A 19,568-nucleotide genomic window follows, 5' to 3' on the forward strand; every position below is an offset into this window, starting at 1 on the left:
AACAAGCAGATTTATACCTGCAGCGGCGCGTACTGGGCCGGGATTTTGCCGGTGGTTCGGTCCTGTTCTGTGCATCTAAACTGACTGTTGTGGATTAATTAGAGTAAACGAGTCCGGACCGAGTCTGTTCGGGTCTGAGGAGATCCGGAGACGCGCGGACAAGAAAGTGGAATCGGAATCTGTGGATGTTCATGTGTAGCTAGCTGCTAGCTGCTAGCCGACCCACCTCCCGAGGTGACGGACCGGACGCACCGGCACGTCCAAAATCTGATTTAGGGTAAATAATGTCCGCCACACTTTTTCGCGAACATTGCCTTCACGTTTGCTTTGTGTCTGGTGCAGGAAGAAACGGTAAAAACGGGCTTTTGTCACGAAAGTGTCCAAGCAGCAAGTTTGGTTGTTGAAGAACAGGAAGTTGTGTGAGGGACGGAGGCGGTGATACAGACAGCGACAGAGATGGCGAGTTTTGAGAGTTGAGAGATTTGTGACATATAGCGTTTTTGGAGTGTATAGTTAGTGTGTAATTTAGTGTTTGGTGTGGTGTGTTTAGTGTGTAGTGTAGTCGTTTTTTGTGTTGTGAGTCAGAACAAGGAGGAGACGCTGAATGTGGAGCAGGCAGGAATGAGCTGAATGCATTGCCTGCATTTAAATGTAAATAGTTACATATAACTTTGTTAATTTCAAAAACTTATGCACAAATTTAGCAAACAACAATTTATATTTGCATTATAACTAATGCAATTGGTTCATTAAACTGTTTGTGGTTTTCACAGTAAAAAATAACTTTTTCCTACTTTGATTTTATGTTATTTTGTGATTTTAGGTCCATAGTGTTAATATAATATGTCAAAATAAAAAAAATAACTGTACAGTCACACATGTGAGGTTGTGCTGAAAATAATGACACAAAACAAGACAAGATAAATAGTTGGTGAAATAATATAATGGTATTATCAAAAGTAGTCAAAAACAGTCAGTTATATCCCTGACGTCCCACCTTCAAACACAACCTCATTTTGCCATCCATGAAAAAGCTACTGAACCTCCCACTTTTCTATAGGAATACATGCTTCCTACAGGCAGTGCACTAATTTAATAAAATCTGGACATTTTGAAAATGTTGATAATGATAATTTTTCAGTGTCACACTTGTTTTTAGTTTCTGTTACTGGTCTGGGCAGTCCTGCTGCAACAAGTTCTTACGTTAGCTAATGTCAGCTAACATAGCTCACATTAGGGTCTCTGTGAAAGAAACAGACTTAAAGGGCAGCGCTAAATTTAAAGCAGTAAATATATATATATTTTTTTTTATCCATATATCATGTCCCAAACATTCACAGGGAGAATCAGAGAGGCACAAAACATATGTAGTATAAATTCAAATAAACAGGGAAGTGCATTGCCTTGTACAGCGTATATTTGAGATAATACATGATTTACATTCAGCTGAGAATGGTACAGTCCCTTATGGACAGAAGTGCATAAGAACACACACTGTTGTGGCAGGTCACAATTGAGACAACGAAGCTCCACATATGAACACACACTGCAGGTCACACATCCACAATTAACAATGTTTTAATTAACATAAAATAAATTCAGAATCAACATATTTGTTCATTAATGAGCTTTTGATAAATCACAGGCCATTCCAACACTAACAGTCATGTTGAGTAATGATCACTAGTATGAGGGAATGTTACTACTAGCTGTAACTAAGCAATATTTTTCAAAATCAATAATGTTCAAAGGTGATATTTTACACCATGTAATGAAAACTCAATTCTGATGAATGGACATCTACAGAACTATTAAGTATTTTCAGTTAAACTATAACATGTAATTAAGTAACCTAAAAATTATATATATATGCACATATATATATATATATATATATATATATATATATATATATATATATATATATATATATATATATATATATATATATATGTATGTATTTTGAAAATATTTGTCATTTTCACACTACTATTACTATGCACAATCACAGCTGAAACTGTGTACACTGTATAACACAGCTGTCTGACTGCAATGTAAAGTACTGAAAATCTTCAAAATAAAGCATATACCTGTACACTACATTGATATATATTTTTTAGGTGTGCCTTCTTTTAGGTGGCTAAAATCTGTCTTGCTATTGGTGCTTCATACTGCTTCTACACACATGGAGCGAGCTGACTGTCATCTACTGCAGGTAATACACTGACCAGGGATAAGTTCCTCATACAACACCACATCATAATAACCCGACTATCACTTCAATGTAGTCAACAAGGTTATGCTAAAATGTTTGCATGGAGCTGATAATCTACCAAGAATACCCTGATTATTTTAGCTCAAGTCAGACAAATTACCTTAACCTTGTTAATCCTAAAATAAAGAACTGTAACAAGTGTGGCTGTAGCTTCCTTTTACTGAAATCACCAGTCAATTTGGTTACACTTCATCAGATACAGTATCAATCATGCAAATAGAAGAGACAAACTCCCCAATCTCTTTTTCTGTTTCAGCATTACCAGTACATTTACAGCAATTCATACTGGAAATGATGTCATCAATCATTTGCTAATGAAAAGTGTCATAATACACATGAAGAATGCTTAAAGCAGATTTATATTTTTTTCCAAAACAGACAATGACACATACTCCGTAGTTATAATAAAAGGTTTTGCAGGAGAGTGATTCATAGTAACATAATAGTAATAATTATTATTATCATCATTATAATAATAGATAATAACAACAACATTTGTTGTCCAATCAAAGACATTTTTTTCCGTTCAGATTGTGTTTTGAAACAAACAGTCAAAAAAAAAAAACAGACTAGATTGTGCTAAAGCAGAATTCCAGTATCTTTAATCCTGGGCTCTATATTTACAGGCTTTGTTGCGTAAAAAGATTCATACTTCCCAAAAGTTTGAAATTGGTCCCGTAGATTGTCTCAGCTGGCAGCAATGAACATAATCCTTTGGATGTTTTTGGGACTGATTCCAATACTTTTGGTCAGTATGAATTATTACACCAGAACATTTGAATATAGGGACCAGGTTTAAAAATACCAGAATTTTCCAATAAGAATGTGCTGCGCAACACATTGTTTTTTAGGATGCCAACATACTTAAATATATTCTAATAGTATCCTGCTATTTAATACTTTGCATCACATGCAGTTTTAATAGCTGGATGCAGTTAAAATACAACAGTGTGGTTATATGTGAAATCCTCAAAATGTAATCTTTTTATATTTATGGCTACAGGAAATCCAGGAGTAATCTACCTGCTACAGTAAAGTGTGCTGCTGGTGAGCAGTTAACTGGCTCTTATTACAAACAGTGTCAATGCTGCCAAAGTAAAACTACAAAGGCAGCAGTAAATGTGTGTAATAATCCTGTACAAATCCTGATCAGTTTGTCTAATTAAATACTGAGATTTGATTTCAATCTTACTACATGCATGCAGTCAACTTAAGAAGAGCTGACACATGTAAGTGACTCCAGCTGGTTCTGTTTTTGATGCCTTTCAAGTTAAAGTGAAACTCTCGCCAAAATGCAATGTAGGCTTTTTTTGTGAATGTACCAGAGTCAAACCTTTGTGTAAAAGCATAATTACGACGAAAGAGGCACTTTTAAGATTTACCGTAGTTTCGTTTTTGGGCCAAACTCACTTTAAATGGGAGTACGCAGGGCAAATTAGGGATAGCATCAAAATCGCTATTTTTAAAACACTAAGAAGGCTCGACACAACATGAAACTTTGTTCGTAGTATCACCAGGGTCTCTACACATGAACACAAGCATTGAGAACATTGTTTGTGTACACAGAGTTTACTAAAAAGAAAGTTTTTTGACAACTCACCTTAGCAGATGTTTCCTCCCCTCGCCACCATCCTGCCAGTGAGAAGTATCGGTCTCCGAATGTGACGTAACATGGGGGACAGTTAAGGTGGACCGCTCCTAAAGCTTAGTTCCATATAAATTTACGGATAATTCACTGTTTTGTTGTTAGCGAAAAACAATATTGACATTGAAGTTGAAAAAGTAGCCTCATATAAGAAAAAATACTAAAATAAAAAGCCGGAAAAGTCATGTGAGACATCACGTTGTGTTGTTGCCGGAAGACAGTAGCGGTCCACCTTAACTGTCCTTCAAGTTACGTCGCATTTGGAAATCGACACTTCTCAGCTGCCATGAGGACTGCGAGCAGAACAAGCTACTGCTAAGGTGAGTTGTTAGAAAAACATTGTTTTTAGCAAACTCTGTGTACACAACCAATGTTCTCAATGCTCGTGTTCATGTGTAGAGACCCTGGTGATACTACGAGCAAAGTTTCATGTTGTGTCGAGCCTTCTTAGTGTTTTAAAAATAGTGATTTTGATGCTATCCCTAATTTGCCCCGCGTACTTCCATTTAAAGTGAGTTTGGCCAAAAAACGAAACTACGGTAAATCTTAAAAGAGCCTCATGAAAGTATTATTAGATTTTGTGCAAAGGCTGAATATCATTAATTATTACACAAATACCATTACGCAAGTCTGCTTTATTTTAATGTTAGACACAAACAATTCACTGTGCTGGCTGCTGTGAATTTAAAGTCTATTACTACATGTTTGTTGCGTTCATAACAAGCAGTGTGTGTGTGTGTGTGTGTGCGTGCGTGCGTTGAAAGCTGGTTTACTGTACTCTATCAACAGAGGCTTTCTAAATTAAACAGCAGTTGCCATTAGCAACTGCAAGTTGGTGGTTTTGAAGCTGTCCTGTTAACTGTCTGACAACTATTTTTTTATGGCTCTAGATATTTGACTCTTCACATTTTTGACCTGTAATTTTCCAACATATATTTTTGAGAATATAAGATGAGCAAACCATAGTATCACCAATTCCAGTCAAAAAGCAGTTTTGGATAAGGGAAATACAATCTGGTGTTTTCATACTACCACTTTGGCCCCTGACCCAGTCAATGAACAGCACTGCTGTGCAGATCTTTTTATCATATCCTCTTACGGTCGCTGCTGTGCTTTGTGTGGGCATCTTTCTGAGCACCCAGGCATCTCACCCCTTCAAGCAGCATGGGCGTCCCGTGATGTGGGTCTGGGCAGAGGGAGAGAGGGGGACGAGTGTAAGGGGGATAGAGAAGTGCAGACAGATAAGTGTTCATCAGTTTGCTATTCACTCCTGGCATTACACTTGTCAGGTGTCAGGCTCAGGCCTTGTTCACATAGACGTGAATTTTGTGACCAAATGTGTTTGTGAGTTATTGTTTGTCTGTATTGACGTATTAGAAAATAACTAACAATAAAATAACAACCATGATCTACCCTGCGACTGACCCGTTCTCTTATGCCACTGATCAGCTGGTCTTACCTTCACTGAACAGGGATTTTAATCTAGCATTCCAGTCTTACAATGATTTTCAGCATCGACAGGAGTGAAAAGTGTTTTTTACCTGTGTCGTCCCATCCCATCACATGATTGTCTCTAGTTGATTTTTGTGAGATCTCATTAGAACTGTTTTACTTTTATTCACAGTTAGGTGGAGCTATTCTATATGCATTGCATTTTAGCAGTACCTGTGTCCCATGTGAAGACAAGTGTCTTCTTGTTTTGTTCATTTGTCTTTTTTGCGCTCAGAGATTATTAAATAACCTGATTTTTCATTAAAGCTCAGTGCCAGTAGTAGAAAAAAATAACAGCACATTAACTGCAATTTTATTCAGCGTAAAAATAATGAACATAAATGACATTAACTGTTAGTCTGGCAATTCATAAAATAAGATAATACTTTATTCATCCCACAAAGGGGAAATTTGCTATTTGCATTTCATGTTGATGAAATTCAAATCCTGGATTATTAGCCTGCAAACTACATTAGTGCACTAAAGTACAACACAAATGACACAGACCTAGTGGAGGTCTGTGCTCTAATCACACCATTTTCTAATAGTTTAAATTACAATATTTATCATAAATTATTGACAAAAATGTACATGCTATGATTATATTACTAGTACTGACTGACTTAAAATAGATAATTTAAGTGGTGTTGTTGATCAGCATACTTGTGAACTCCAGCGCATGTTATGGTTAAGTTCATATTACCAGTGTGAACGTTGTGTTTGCATACAGAGATGTGTGGAACCACATGGGACTGTTAAACAGTTAGCTTTACCCCTGACTGCAGGGCTGGACTGGGACAAAAAAATCGGCCCTGGCATTTTTGGCTTAGACCGGCCCCTCATAATTAGCGAAGCACAACCGGAAAAAAAAACCCCATAACTTTTTGCTTTTAGGCTTATTAGAAATCTACAGTAATCTATTATTACTTTAGAAGTCTATCAAATAACCATTGTGTAAAACAAATAAGTACATTTACTCAACACATAGTTGAGTAAAGGTATATTCTATTTCAAGCATAATGTATCATCGGCATCCTAGATCTCAGAAGTTTAGCATCTATTGTTAACTCTACCGCTTTTGTCTGCTCTGTGTAGTTCAATTGATTATTTTATCCTTTTTATTGAAATCATCTCTAATATGTATTTTCTGGATTTCCCTGATATAGCAGCTCAATTCTAATTCTTCAGGTTAAAAGGTGCTCCCTTTAAAAAGCTATAAAATTGTTATATCAGGCTAAAAACAGGGCTGCTTTATGAACTCATGCAAAGCAACTTGTCGTAAAAGCAGTTGACAGATCTACTCTTGTTCTATGTGGGCAAACCTTTTGCTAACAATAGACTCTGCTGCCCGCTGCTGCTGTCTTCACCTTCAACCTGCTGTTACTGGATCATTGCTGTCTCAGAGGACGTGGAGGCTACAGCAGCCCCTCCTCGCGCTCAACACTTTGAAACTAGCAGAAGTTACAGGAGACAGCGCAGGGAGGGGTGGGGCCGCCTTCTTACTATATCCTGATTGGCTCAGTTCACTGTCTATATTGAAGACGGACCAATGGGCCGCCCCCTCTAAATTGTGCACTTAGAAAAAAAAAAGGAGGGCTGAGTGAGATTGGATTAGCCCAATGTCCTTCAAGAAAATCAACCAATGGGCCATCGCGGTCGATAAAAATGATTTATAATAAAACTTTTGGATTAAATTATGAAAGCCCGGCCCATAAATGTGCGTCGTTCCACCGGGCATTGCCAGTCCATGCCTGCCTGACTGCCTCGTGCAGCTCTGATGGTGAAAAGAGTTCGCTTGTCACAGCAAAAACCTCGCTTGACTTCCATCCTGCGGATATTCAACGTTATCTATCGCTAACCTGCAGCTCTTCGAACTCTTTGAACAAGTCCGCATGTCTGTCAACTGAAAGTGGCATGAGTGCTCCTGCCGACCGTCCGAGGCTTGTTAAAGAAGCAGAAGCATGTTGTTGAAAGGGCAAGCCCACGGACACCACAAAGCCCGTCTGTAAACGACGCTTTAAATCCGTAATGACCAAAGGAGCCAAAACGTCTGTCTCGCTCTGTGACAGTCCGTCACTGTGAAACCACGCCCACTCTGGTTGCAGGCAGTGAGGAAGCAGAGAGAAACTGCACATAGACACGCTGCCCTGTTGTCGCGCTAAGTTCATAAAGTACCGATATTAATAAAAAGTATTGTTCTTAACGGCTGGGTACCACGGTACCTTTCTAGTATCGGTTTACAACACTAGTCCCATCCCACACCACATACAAATTCTAGTCAGGTTTTAAGTGTGCAGTGCGCACTCCATATTTTTAAGTTCTGAGTGTGCTGTAGCTGTGTGCATCTGTAATATAATGCAATGCTTAAAAGACACACAGGAGCTCTATCTAATCAAACAGGAAAGTGTTTAATCAAAAACAGCATAGATTCATTAATGATTAAATCTCTGGTTCAGAGTGTGTCAAACTACAGGTTTCTATGAAAAGGGGAGAGAGTACAATCTGATTGAAATTAAAATACAAACATGCAATACTGTAGAGCCTTGCAAATCCAGCTTGTTTGTAAGAGGGAGTGCCAAACAGTGTGACAATGAGCCATCAGGCACAATTAGCCTGAAACTGATGCAGCTAAAGGGAATTCATTTATCATTTACATCTGTGGGAAATGATAAAATGGCATTTACAACAGAATTGACATGTCATAATGTCTTCTGTGAAAATGATCTATCACTCTGCTTCCACCGCCACTCCAAGCTCCACTACATATACTCAGTGTTTTTTAGAGACAAGTCACTAATAGCCAGACCTTCCTCTTCAGTGCTGCCAGGGCCAGAGAGAAAGGGCTGGCTGTACCAATTATCATTCTGCTAGGAAAAAAGCTTTGTCCTGTATGCATGTCTCAATCACAATCATCTTGGGCAGCTTTTTATACCCAGGATGCATCGACGGTACCCCAGCCTGCAGAATAGTGTAGGGGAGCCTTGTTTTGCATGTGTGGAGGTGAACCATGGCGTTGATATGGCAAACTCCACCACAAAATACAAGTAAAGAGCTTCTAGCTTGTTTAGGTTTGTAATGTTAGCAACCAGGTTAGTGTTAGTGTAACCCTCCAGGTTACATGCAGGTTGCTGGCTTGGTGGTTGTTGTTTCATGTAGCAGAAAAAACTGTAACACACAGATAGTGAAATAGGTGGCCAATGACAGGCTTTATACCAACAGTCTACAAGTCAGACTATTTTAATCATTTTAATTTACAGTACGTGTTTATAAGGCCAGAATTGTTCTTTCACCAGAATCCTCAGAACAGATTCAATTCTTCAGAGCTTCACCTAATTCACAAACTGCAGGACCATTGCAATGAATGATCAGTTCCCTAAAGCTTCACAAAGATCTCAGAAAATAAAAATCACAAACATATTTTTGGAAAAAACAGTATTGTGAAGTTAATCTGGCAGTGTCATTCTGTGTGTGTGTGTGTGTGTGTGTGTGTGTGTGTGTGTGTGTGTGTGTGTCTGTGTGTGTGTGTTTGTGTGTTAGCACATACCAATGACCCTTGCCTGGAGTCTGATCTTGAGACCACTGTCCTTCCTACCTCTGGTTATCAGAGTGATCTCCTCCTGTAGCACCCCCTCCTGGTGAGTCTTGTACTCACACATTACTTTTACTCCTAAAGAAGGGGAGGGAGAGGGTTCATCAATATCTACATATATATTTCTTTACACTATCTCATTAATTCAGTTACATTAAGGAGTCTTATCAAGCCAGTCACTTTGTTTTGATGTCAAGGCAGAGGAGCGAGGGAAGTGATCCAGGTATAAAGGGGGTTGCTATCAGTAGCCTCATCATGCTAATAATAGTTATGAAATTAAAGTAAATTAAAATGAAACAATACGCACAGTTACTTTTGTACCTACAGACAAATACATGAGAAGAGATACTGTAGGATGAGAAAGAGACAGTTGCTTTCTTCATTCACTGTGAATAATCAACAGACATACGAAGTGCTGACAGAGGGGAGATCTATTCTGTACTTGTGATGTTGCTGTGCAGGAAATTGCTCACTGAGCTGTAAATCAAAGCAGTGTCAGTCCCTGAGCTGCAGGGTACATACTTGATTTGAAGGCTTCATAAAACGTCTTTGGAACACTGGCCAGAGAGAGTCATAGTCCTTCAGCTCTGCTCCACTAGCCTCTGTAACGCATATGTCATACAGACATTCTTTCTGATCCATGGGAAATGCTGTTCCTTATGATAGAATGATTAAATAAACCGTCTATGAGAAATCAGAGTTAAAATTGTTAATGGAGCAGTCACCAGCTAAAGGGGGGGGGCTTGCACTATAATATACACAGTGTCTAAAATTCAAAGGGTCTATGGCAGCGCATGGTGCAAGCGTGTATAGGTCCAAGTCCATTTTGCTAGCTAAATGCAAGATAGCACTCCGTCCACAGTGTGCCTGGCCACACCTCATGGCGCACAGCTGGGACAAAGTACATTTGCTTTTTACACAACATGGGCTCTTGGCGGATGGAAATGCACTTGTTTATTTGCATTGTTTGAACTTGCCTTCCATTGTGGAGTTAATACGATGGACCCGGAGGCTGGAGGACCTCCTGGTTGGAGAACAGGAAGGAAGACAGGAAAGTTCTTTGCCTACTGTGGGGACATCAGGGACAGTGAAGACAATTTCATAACAGTGGTGGCTCTTCAGGAAACCAGCCTGAAGAGAGGAATCATAGAGTAGAGACAAAGAGTAATGGACAGTCAGGAAAACAGTGAGGTGTTGCTGTTGTTACATTTTCATTGGACTAGTGAAAAATTATAATAATAATAATCAAAATAATAATAGCCTTAATTATAAGTAACTTTACAGATTTAAATTATTAACAAAATATATTCATTCAGTAAGGTATTATCATATATTATCATAGGTAAAGCTATCAAGCTGCAAGTTTAAAGAATAATTACGATTCTGACACTGGCCATTCTGCACAATGAGTACTACTTCTTTTAGTATTTAAATATTTTAACAAAAAATATTTATAAAATATCTGAGGGCTCCTTCTATCAGTGCTGATACCATCGCAGAAGAGTGACGCAGTGGTTAAAGGTAAAGGGCTAGGGCTATTTAACCTCTGTGTTTCCTTCAGCTGTCCTGATGGTGTTGACTCTGTCTCCAGGGTAACCAAGGCCAATAGATATGATGCACTCGCCTTCAGACTCTTACAGAAAGTCTCTTAGTAGATTGTATTAAATGTGACCTAAAGATCACACGTTGTGACTTACTGGCGGCTGTGGCTCAGTGGGTAGAGGGGGTCGTCTAGTAATCAAAAGGTCACAAGTTCAAATCCCCTAGTTGCATGTCGAAGTGTCCTTGACCAAGATACTGAACCCCAAATTGCTCCTGATGAGCAGTTGGCGCCTTGCATGGCAGCCTCCGTCATCAGTGAATGTGGCATGTACTTTGAGCTGTCGTTAGACTAGAAAAGCCCTATAAAAATGCGGACTGTTTACGATGAGGTAGGTAAAAACAGAGTTGTTTTGTATGTATAGATTTCTTCTAAGAATAATCCTATTGGACACTTCGTATGTCTCATGTGTCTGGAAGTGGCCTGGCTTTACACAGCATTCTCAATTGTGGGGAGAGCACTGACAACTCACCCTACAAATTGTAATTTGAATTTCATTCTATCAGCACTCGAGGAACTGCAGACCACTGTGACCCATTTCGCATGTCAATCCACTCATTGTTATCTATCTATCTATCTATCTATCTATCTATCTATCTATCTATCTATCTATCTATCTATCTTCACCCTGCTACAGAGTTCTTGCATGTCCCTGATCATTCTTGTGATCCCTCTGGCCTGTCATTGGGTAAATGGTTTGTTCAAATGTGACTAATTCATTCATACACAAGTGAGGACATACATGTGACGTGCCATGCCCCATGGGTTCTTTGTCCATCCACACACACACACCTTGACCAAGTAGCTGCCATCTTTTTCGAGGACAGCTTTGAGAGTAGAGATGTTTGAATGGTCGTCTCTCCGCGTTGGAGAGCCAGGGGGCTCATCATCGTCAGGGAAACGCACCCCACCTGCCTTGGAGGTGGACCCTGGTAACAGACAGACAAACACAGGTTTTAAATCATCTAGCAATCAAGGTAGGAACAATCGTGGAAATAAAGTGAATTATGATGGTTAAAGGATGAATGTGTGTTTTAATATAAAACTGTTATTATATTAAAATTTTAATATAAGCTCTGGAAAAGAGAGCCAGTAATTATTAAATTAATCTGACTCTTTGACACACTTAAAAAACTTAAAAATCACAGAAGATCCAATTTGGTCAAACTTGTGCAAGTATGCATGGCTGGAGGTGAAGACACTAATAAACAATCAAACTTTCTGAGTTGTAGTCACGTAAGTGAAGTCTTTAACAGCACTGTTACCTTGAATAAACTGGTGGATTTTCTGGTCCTGCTGATTCTGTGACACAGTTAGGTCCTATTCTGTTGTGAGCTTTTGTTTTGTTTATATGAGACCCTGCGTGGTCCTTTGCTCTCCTTCAAAGGGTTACAGCTCCCCCCATTAGCGTATATCTGTTGTGCCGTTTTTGATAACCAATAATTAGCTAACCTGTGTAGTTTCACTGTGACTTTGCCAGAATACCTTGCCCAAAAAGCCCATGACGCAAGAATAAACAGTTTAATGGGAGTGCTATCCTTTATTTTTCTTTCGTTTAAACATTGTTGGACAAATTTGGGATGATGAAAATACACAACTCAAATACATATAGAACTAAGACTTAGTTTTGTTTTTAAGAGTGTCATGTAGAAACATATTATACATATTATATCTTGAATTTATTCCTGTAAAGCCAGAGAAAATCTTGACAAATTGACACTATGCCCTATGCACAACACAACTGTAACGTGTCTAATGTAACAAACATCTGAAGTGGTTGCAATGGACTGAGTGCTGAAGTAGGAGATCCCAATTCAAAAGCAGCACAGACATGTAATGTTGTGATGAAGGCAGATTAGTTGGACATTATAAACACATTCCATGGTTTTGTTAGGTGACATGCATCTCTGAATTTTCACTGGTAACTGCTCAATTTCTTAATGTGATCTGAGAACGTTCTGTAAGGTAGTAGTAACATTGGGAGGGTTATGATTACATTTTTAAAGCAGGTGTTGCCCAGTGGTGAAAGTCCAGTATCGAGGGAGTGCTACATGATCAAATGCACAGTGCTCTGAGGACAAAGTAAAGTGTGCCTGCTGACACATCTGTGATGTTTTTCGTCAGCACAAAGCCTCAAGTAATGACAAAGTTAAAACACAAATAATACCCAGGCCGCGAAAACTGAATCATATTTCATACAAATGTTCACTGTCAGTGCATTGCTATGTCTAAAATACGACAGAAGGGAGCTGTCAGAAAGGTGTGAATATCTTACATGTTGTTTTGTACTGTACTCCCCTGTGTATTGTCACTGACCCATTTTGGAAGCATTTTTCCACAATTTTCCACAGACTCCTGGACACACACTGCCCCCTGGTGATAACAGCGAGACATAACTGTATGAAGGCCAAACTAGAGCCAGTCAACTGCCAAACATACCTTTTCTTCCTGTTGCCATGGCAATGTGGTTAGGACCTAGTAGGTCTTGATGTCATCACTGCCCTCCTGAAGACAGACAATGACACAGAGGGAAACAGCCAGCACTGTGTTATATGTTCAAACTTGTTAGGTCTAACAATGTCTGCTTTGTTTTGCATAAATTATTAAATAAAAACAGTCCTCACATTTGAGATTAGAGATTAGATACAGTTTGAAACTGTAAAGATCTCATGTCTTTCTCTGTCCTACACTTTGCTGTATAGTCTATTATATCCATAAAGCAAAAGACACTGAGGATTAGCTTTGTTAGAGAGGCCAGTGAGTACGTAGAAAGTTGTCAATCCCCAGACTGACAACTGATAAATCTTACTAAGGAAAGTAAAAAAGCAGAACTTGCCCTTCCATAAGAAACACTCCAGATGAAAATGCACAATTAACTAGAGCCTGACAAATACTACATTTTTGAGCCGATGCTGTTACTGATATTAGGGAGGAAAAAAATTCTGATAACAATTTATGAGCAGATATAAAAAAAACAATATATGGCCTTTATTGACATGGTAGCTGAGAGAGGTGACAAGAAATGGAACGAGAGTGTGAGTGGAAGACACAGGGCAACGGGCCACAGGTCAGACTTAAACACTGGGCAGCTGCAGCAAGGACAAAGCCTCTGTACATGGAATACACACTCCAACTACCAACTACCAACTGAGCTAACAGGCACACCTTGATCTCTTTTAACAAAGATTTTGTAATTGAGGCAAGATTTTACAGATTAATAATAAAATGTATGGTATAAAATGGCATTAGTGCATCAACAGAAAACATCCCTTGAAATGGACTTATAATAAATGACCTCAAGCATTATATATATATATATGTGTGTGTGTGTGTGTGTGTGTGTGTGTGTGTGTACTGTATAACTGCCATTTAGAAAATAGGATGTACGCACTACACTAAAGACATTACTAAATATCACAAAAGCCATGATGTACTCTGAGTCACTTCCTTGATAACACAGTAGTGACATATTGGAGAATCTAAAGGCTTCAAAAAAACGTCCCGTTTGATCACCTTTGTTTGAGGCATACTGAGGCCTTAACTATGTATTTCTCTTTAAAATATATTTCCTTGCAATACTGATTGAAAAGTGCTCTAAAAGATCCTTTTGTTGATAGAGACTTATTGGCAGTTGTTGAAAACGCACGCTAAAGTGCCCTCTTGGGAGCCAAAACTCGTGTTAAACTGCCCCCTTGGCTGGTTAAAACATGATAAACTGCCCTCTTGGGTGGCAAATACGTGCGCTAAAGCGCCTTTTTGGGAGGCAAAAACGCGTGCTAAAGTGCCCACCTGGTTGGCAAAATACAACTTCCCTCTTGGGTGGCAAAAACGCGTGCTAATGTGCCCTCTTGGGAGGCAAAAATGTGTGCTAAAGTGCCCTCTTGGGAGGCAAAAACGTGCGCTAAAGCGCCTTCTTGGGAGGCAAAAACGCGTGCTAAAGTGCCCACCTGGTTGGCAAAATACAACTTCCCTCTTGGGTGGCAAAAACGCGTGCTAATGTGCCCTCTTGGGAGGCAAAAATGTGTGCTAAAGTGCCCTCTTGGGAGGCAAAAACGTGCGCTAAAGTGCCTTCTTGGGAGGCAAAAACGCGTGCTAAAGTGCCCACCTGGTTGGCAAAATACAACTTCCCTCTTGGGTGGCAAAAACGCGTGCTAATGTGCCCTCTTGGGAGGCAAAAATGTGTGCTAAGGTGCCCTCTTGAGAGGCAAAAAAGCGTTCTAAAGTGCCCTCTTAGGAGGCAAGAACACGCTAAAGTGCCCTCCTGGTTGGCAAAATACACTAAACTGCCCTCTTGGGTGGAACAAACACTAAACTGCCCTCTTGGCTGGTTAAAACAAGTTTAAGCGCACTCCCGGTTGGCAAAACATGATAACATGCCCTCTAGTCTTGGGTGGTATAAACGCGTGCTTAAGTGCCCTTGTGGTTGGTAAAACACAAGTGCTCTCTTGGGTGGAAAAACACACTAAACTGCTGCCATTGGATGGAGAATATTGATTCCAATTAAGGCATGCAAACTTTCCCAGAGTCAATTTTTTGGTCTCAACAAGTTAAACCCTGTTTATGTTCAATACACTTTGTATGGCCATTAGCCCATATTTTTTTTTTTTTTTTTATTAATTAATTTATTTATTTTTTGCAAACGGCCGATGGGCTAATAAACTTTCTAGATTTTATTTTCAATTTACAATTTAGGCTAGGTCAGTTAGATTCATTGTATTTGGTAAATGATGGAATAAATTGATAGCAGCTAGATAGATAGTAAGTTAAGTTTTAAGAACACATTCCCGTTGTTAAAATAAGTCCATTCCATCCATTTAAGTATTCAGTTTTAGACACACTCTCTCTCAAATGGTCACATGTCAGTGGGGACTTAATACTAACTGAGGTGCAACCCAGCATCCTACTGCTGTGTGAGGTAGGTAGCTAATATAGCAAGCTGTCTATTAAGTTACCAATTTTGCATTACTAAATACTAGTGTATGTAGCCTGGAAGTGCTATTATTAGGTAGAGATGCCTATCATATGTTTAAGCCTAGGCTGAGGAGCTAGCCTAGCTAAGTCTTGCGGGAATAGTTTTTTAAAGCTAACCAGTAAAGTTAAAAGTGGGGTTAGCATTGCATATCAGGGTTTCCGCCAGGTTTAAGTTGACCCCCCGCCAGGCTAAGCATTTGGGATTTTTTATTCTATTTTGATTTTTTAAAATGCTTTTCTTTAAAATGCCTTTTTAAGTGCCCAGCTCAGTTGGAAACATATACAGTGGCTTGCAAAAGAATTCATCCCCCCTTGAACTTTTCCACATTTTGTCATGTTACAACCACAAACGTAATTGTATTTTAATGGGATTTCATGTGATAGACCAACACAAAGTGGTGCATAATTGTGAAGTGAAAGGAAAATGATACAAGGTTTTCAAACATTTTTAAAAATAGAAAACTAAAAAGTGTGGTGTGCAAAGGTATTCACCCCACTTTACTCTGATACACTTAAATAAAATCCAGTGCAACCAGTTGCCTTCAGAAGTCACCTAATTAGTAAATGGAGTCCACCTGTGTGTAATCTAATCTCACTGTAAATACAGCTGATCTGTGAAGGCCTCAGAGGTTTGCTAGAGAACATTGTTGAACAAACAGTATCATGAAGCCCAAGGAACACACCGGACAGGTCAGGGATAAAGTTGTGGAGAAGTTTAAAACATGGTTAGGATATGAAAAAATATCCCAAGCTTTGAACATCTCACAGAGCACTTTTCAATCCATGGGATGGGAAGATGAATGGAGCCAAATACAGGACAATCTGGGAAGAAAACTTGTTAGAGTCTGCAAAAGATTTGAGACTGGGGCGGAGGTTCACCTTCCAGCAGGACAACGAGCCTAAACATACAGCCAGAGCTACAATGGAATGGTTTACATCAAAGAATATTCATGTGTTAGAATGGCCCAGTCAAAGTCCAGACCTAAATCCAAGTGAGAATCTTTGGCAAGACTTGAAAATTGCTGTTCAGAGACACTCTCCATCCAATCAGACTAAACTTGAGCTATTTTGCAAGAAGGAATGGGCAAAAAAAAATTTCTTTTCGCCCCTGCCCTTCAAAAAGTCTGTGCACGCCACTGCTTATTGGTATGGACTAATGGACTAATATTTTGGAAGCATAAAACAGAGTGGAATTAGCACTAGCATAACGCCACTCCAGTGTATCATTTCATTATGAATCCAAAAAAGGTAAGATGTTATGCATCATTAACTTCTGTGATTATTTAAGGTAAAACAAATCTAAGCAAACTGCTGGAAATCATACCTATACTGTTATCAAGTGCTCTGATTGAGAGCCTAAGCCACCATGCATCGTGGAAAGTGAGAAAGAGAAGTATTTGCTCTAAATCACATTGCATTATCGCAATCAGTAAACCACAGGAGCCGCCTGGTTCTCACTGCTGAGGTAGAGAAGTGTGACAATGAGTCGGCAGGACAGACAGGATGACAGCGACTCTTGTATCTTGTACAGGTATAAATTTTGTAATTATTACCTCATATAAGTTGCCGAAGACCCTACCTGCTGCCACATTACTGTTGTTTGGTATGTAGCTCTGCTTTGTGGGGTGAAGTGGTGGACATATCCACTCTTCAGACTGTGCATGTCATCAAAACGTCACACTCCTGTCCCCTGCTAGCAGCTCACTCATGCCTCTATGTCACTACCTCAGGTAGCGGATCAGAGGCGTAATGAAACTGTCCTCCCGGGAAGCTGTAATATTGTTGCAATCCCACCTTGAAAATGCAGTGTGAATGGGGCTTAAGTTAGATTTGCATTTCAGTCGGTGACATATTCAAAATTGTTCGATTTGTAAAAAAATAAATGTATGTTGAGAATAACTGTAAATACCATTATTGTGTAAAGATCACTGCTTGTTTTATTTATTTTTTATTTTTGTATCACTGATTTTTTAGAAATGCCCTCAAACAATATTTGTTTTCAAACCTGCTGCAACTAAAATCATTTATGGATCCAAACTAAAATACTCATCATTGCAATAATGGGAATAAAACAGAATGTAACAAATCATGATCATTCAGTGTAAAAGATATATTTATCTAATAATAAAACAATATACTGACCTGTACTTTATACGAAGCAACTAAATATAATTGTTTTTTAAATAACCTTTACTTCCTTATAAAATCAACTCGCTGACACGTAGGTAAAACCTTTGAAAATCGTACAGGATTTTTGTTGCTGTTGCTGAATGACATTTTAGCAGGTGTCATTAGTAAATTGTGGTAAAAGATTTTTATTTATTTTTTTGCTGAGAAAATATCAAAACCAAAAAGGATACAATGTAATGTGCAGACAAAGTTACATTACACTCTTATTTCTCCAACACTTCCAAACCCCTTTTTGTCTCATACTGTGTCGATTTTACTCTTTCACCCTATCGTGTATCTGAGGCCCCCATAGCTAATGTCAGATGGAAAGTGACTATACTGTAATAAGACAAACAAACTTCCTCTCATTTTAAGAACACCACATGGGATGAAATGCCTTTGAGAGTCTGCAACTATACAGCTTGTCCTGGCTGAAAGCTGCTATCACATGTGTGTGACTAAATGAGTTAGCATCTACAGTGCATGTCTCTAACAGGTATCCAGTTTTTCACATGCTAGTGCTTCTCCTCCAAAAGCTATGAGACTGATATGTCAATGCAAACTGAATCACTGACAGTTAATGACCCTCTGCTTTTATTCGGCCGAACAAGTCTCTTTATAATCAGATATTCAGAACTGTTGCAGTTTTCTTTATGAGTGCAGTTTTGGGATGTATAGATACCTGACAAAATCTCCTACAGGGACCCTGTCAGAAATACTCAGATGCAAGATTATACCATGTAGATGTCTGCACTCCGTCAATACAGAGAAAACAAAGAGACATGTGTCTCTGTGAAATGTATTTTTAAAGACAATGTTGATTACAGTTTGGATTCATTTCGGTTCAAGAAGCGGCCCACAAACAGTTTGTCCTTTTGAGTTAGGTGAGGATGATGCCTCAATTGTGATGTGAGCTGAGAGAGAGACAACACCCTGCCTTCAGTGGATCAGTACCTGTCTCGACGCCACCGTGCGGACAGAACTGGACCGACCACATTCACCGGTCTACTGTACACATCACCTTCTGCCACAGCACTGGAGCCAGGGGCGAACTGTCCCACCGGACAAACACAGACACACACAAATACAGACACCCATCTGTCCAGCCTCACACATCTGTCCAGCCTCACACATCTGTCCAGCCTCCCGCAGCAGCTCTCCTGCCATTATCCACCGGAGCCCGTCAGCCGGTGAATCAGTCGCACAGGCTACGTACCGCTCGTGTCGATGTGCTGCACGCTGTCAGGGTCTTTCCACAGCCGACACCGGTGGCGACATGTTGTCTTTCACTCCTGCGCAGAAACACTTACATCTGTCCTTGGGAGGCGCTGCCAGGACGCTGTGACGCTGCTCTCTCTCTCTCTCTCTCTCTCTCTCTCTCTCTAACACACACACGCACACACACATGCACACACACACACACACACAGGACGTCAAACGCAGTGATGTGCACAAGGGGGGGGCAGGGGGGGGCAGTCGCCCCCCCTCGTGGCCCAATTGTTGAAAAACGCGCGTTAAAGTGCCCTCCTGAGAGCCAAAACGCGCTCTAAAGTGCCCTCCTGAGAGCCAAAAAAGCGTGCCAAAGTGCCCTCTTGGTTGGCAAAACATACTAAACTGCCCCCTTGGCTGGTTAAAACATGATAAACTGCCCTCTTGGGAGCCAAAACACGCCACTGGTCAAACGTTAACAGTTTGACAATCAAAAGTATTTTGTCCTTCCACCCGGTCCTCCCTACCTCATCTATTAAAGGGGATTTCTGGGATTTTTAAGATAAAACAAGTGACTTGTCTTAGTGGAACCATTATCTGTGAGAGGTGATTAAAGCTG

The 19,568-nt window shown here is 39.7% G+C and overlaps 1 protein-coding gene across 1 annotated transcript; it reads right to left on the reverse strand.

The window, feature by feature from the left end:
- Positions 1 to 4,419: 4,419 nt before the first annotated feature.
- On the reverse strand, positions 4,420 to 19,138 carry adisspa (adipose secreted signaling protein a). The gene is made up of 6 exons (XM_030397088.1): positions 18,957 to 19,138; positions 13,040 to 13,105; positions 11,393 to 11,529; positions 9,978 to 10,131; positions 8,956 to 9,078; positions 4,420 to 5,106 (listed from the first exon to the last, which is right to left on the reverse strand). Exons 2-6 carry the CDS (start codon positions 13,056 to 13,058, stop codon positions 5,006 to 5,008), a joined length of 534 nt encoding a protein of 177 aa, XP_030252948.1. The 5' UTR covers positions 13,059 to 13,105; positions 18,957 to 19,138; the 3' UTR covers positions 4,420 to 5,005.
- Positions 19,139 to 19,568: the final 430 nt, after the last annotated feature.

The sequence above is a fragment of the Sparus aurata genome, chromosome 1 (assembly GCF_900880675.1).
Source record: "Sparus aurata chromosome 1, fSpaAur1.1, whole genome shotgun sequence".
In the NCBI taxonomy this organism is placed as follows: domain Eukaryota; kingdom Metazoa; phylum Chordata; class Actinopteri; order Spariformes; family Sparidae; genus Sparus; species Sparus aurata.

Bases quoted from the DNA above. Each gene is read 5' to 3' on its own strand.
- adisspa (XM_030397088.1), bottom strand. The intron at 9,079-9,977 runs GCAAGTTCAAAC...CCCCTTCTTTAG, and splicing joins TATTAACTCCACAATGGAAG to GAGTAAAAGTAATGTGTGAG. The intron at 5,107-8,955 runs GTATGTGCTAAC...CCCTCTGCCCAG, and splicing joins ACTCCAGGCAAGGGTCATTG to ACCCACATCACGGGACGCCC.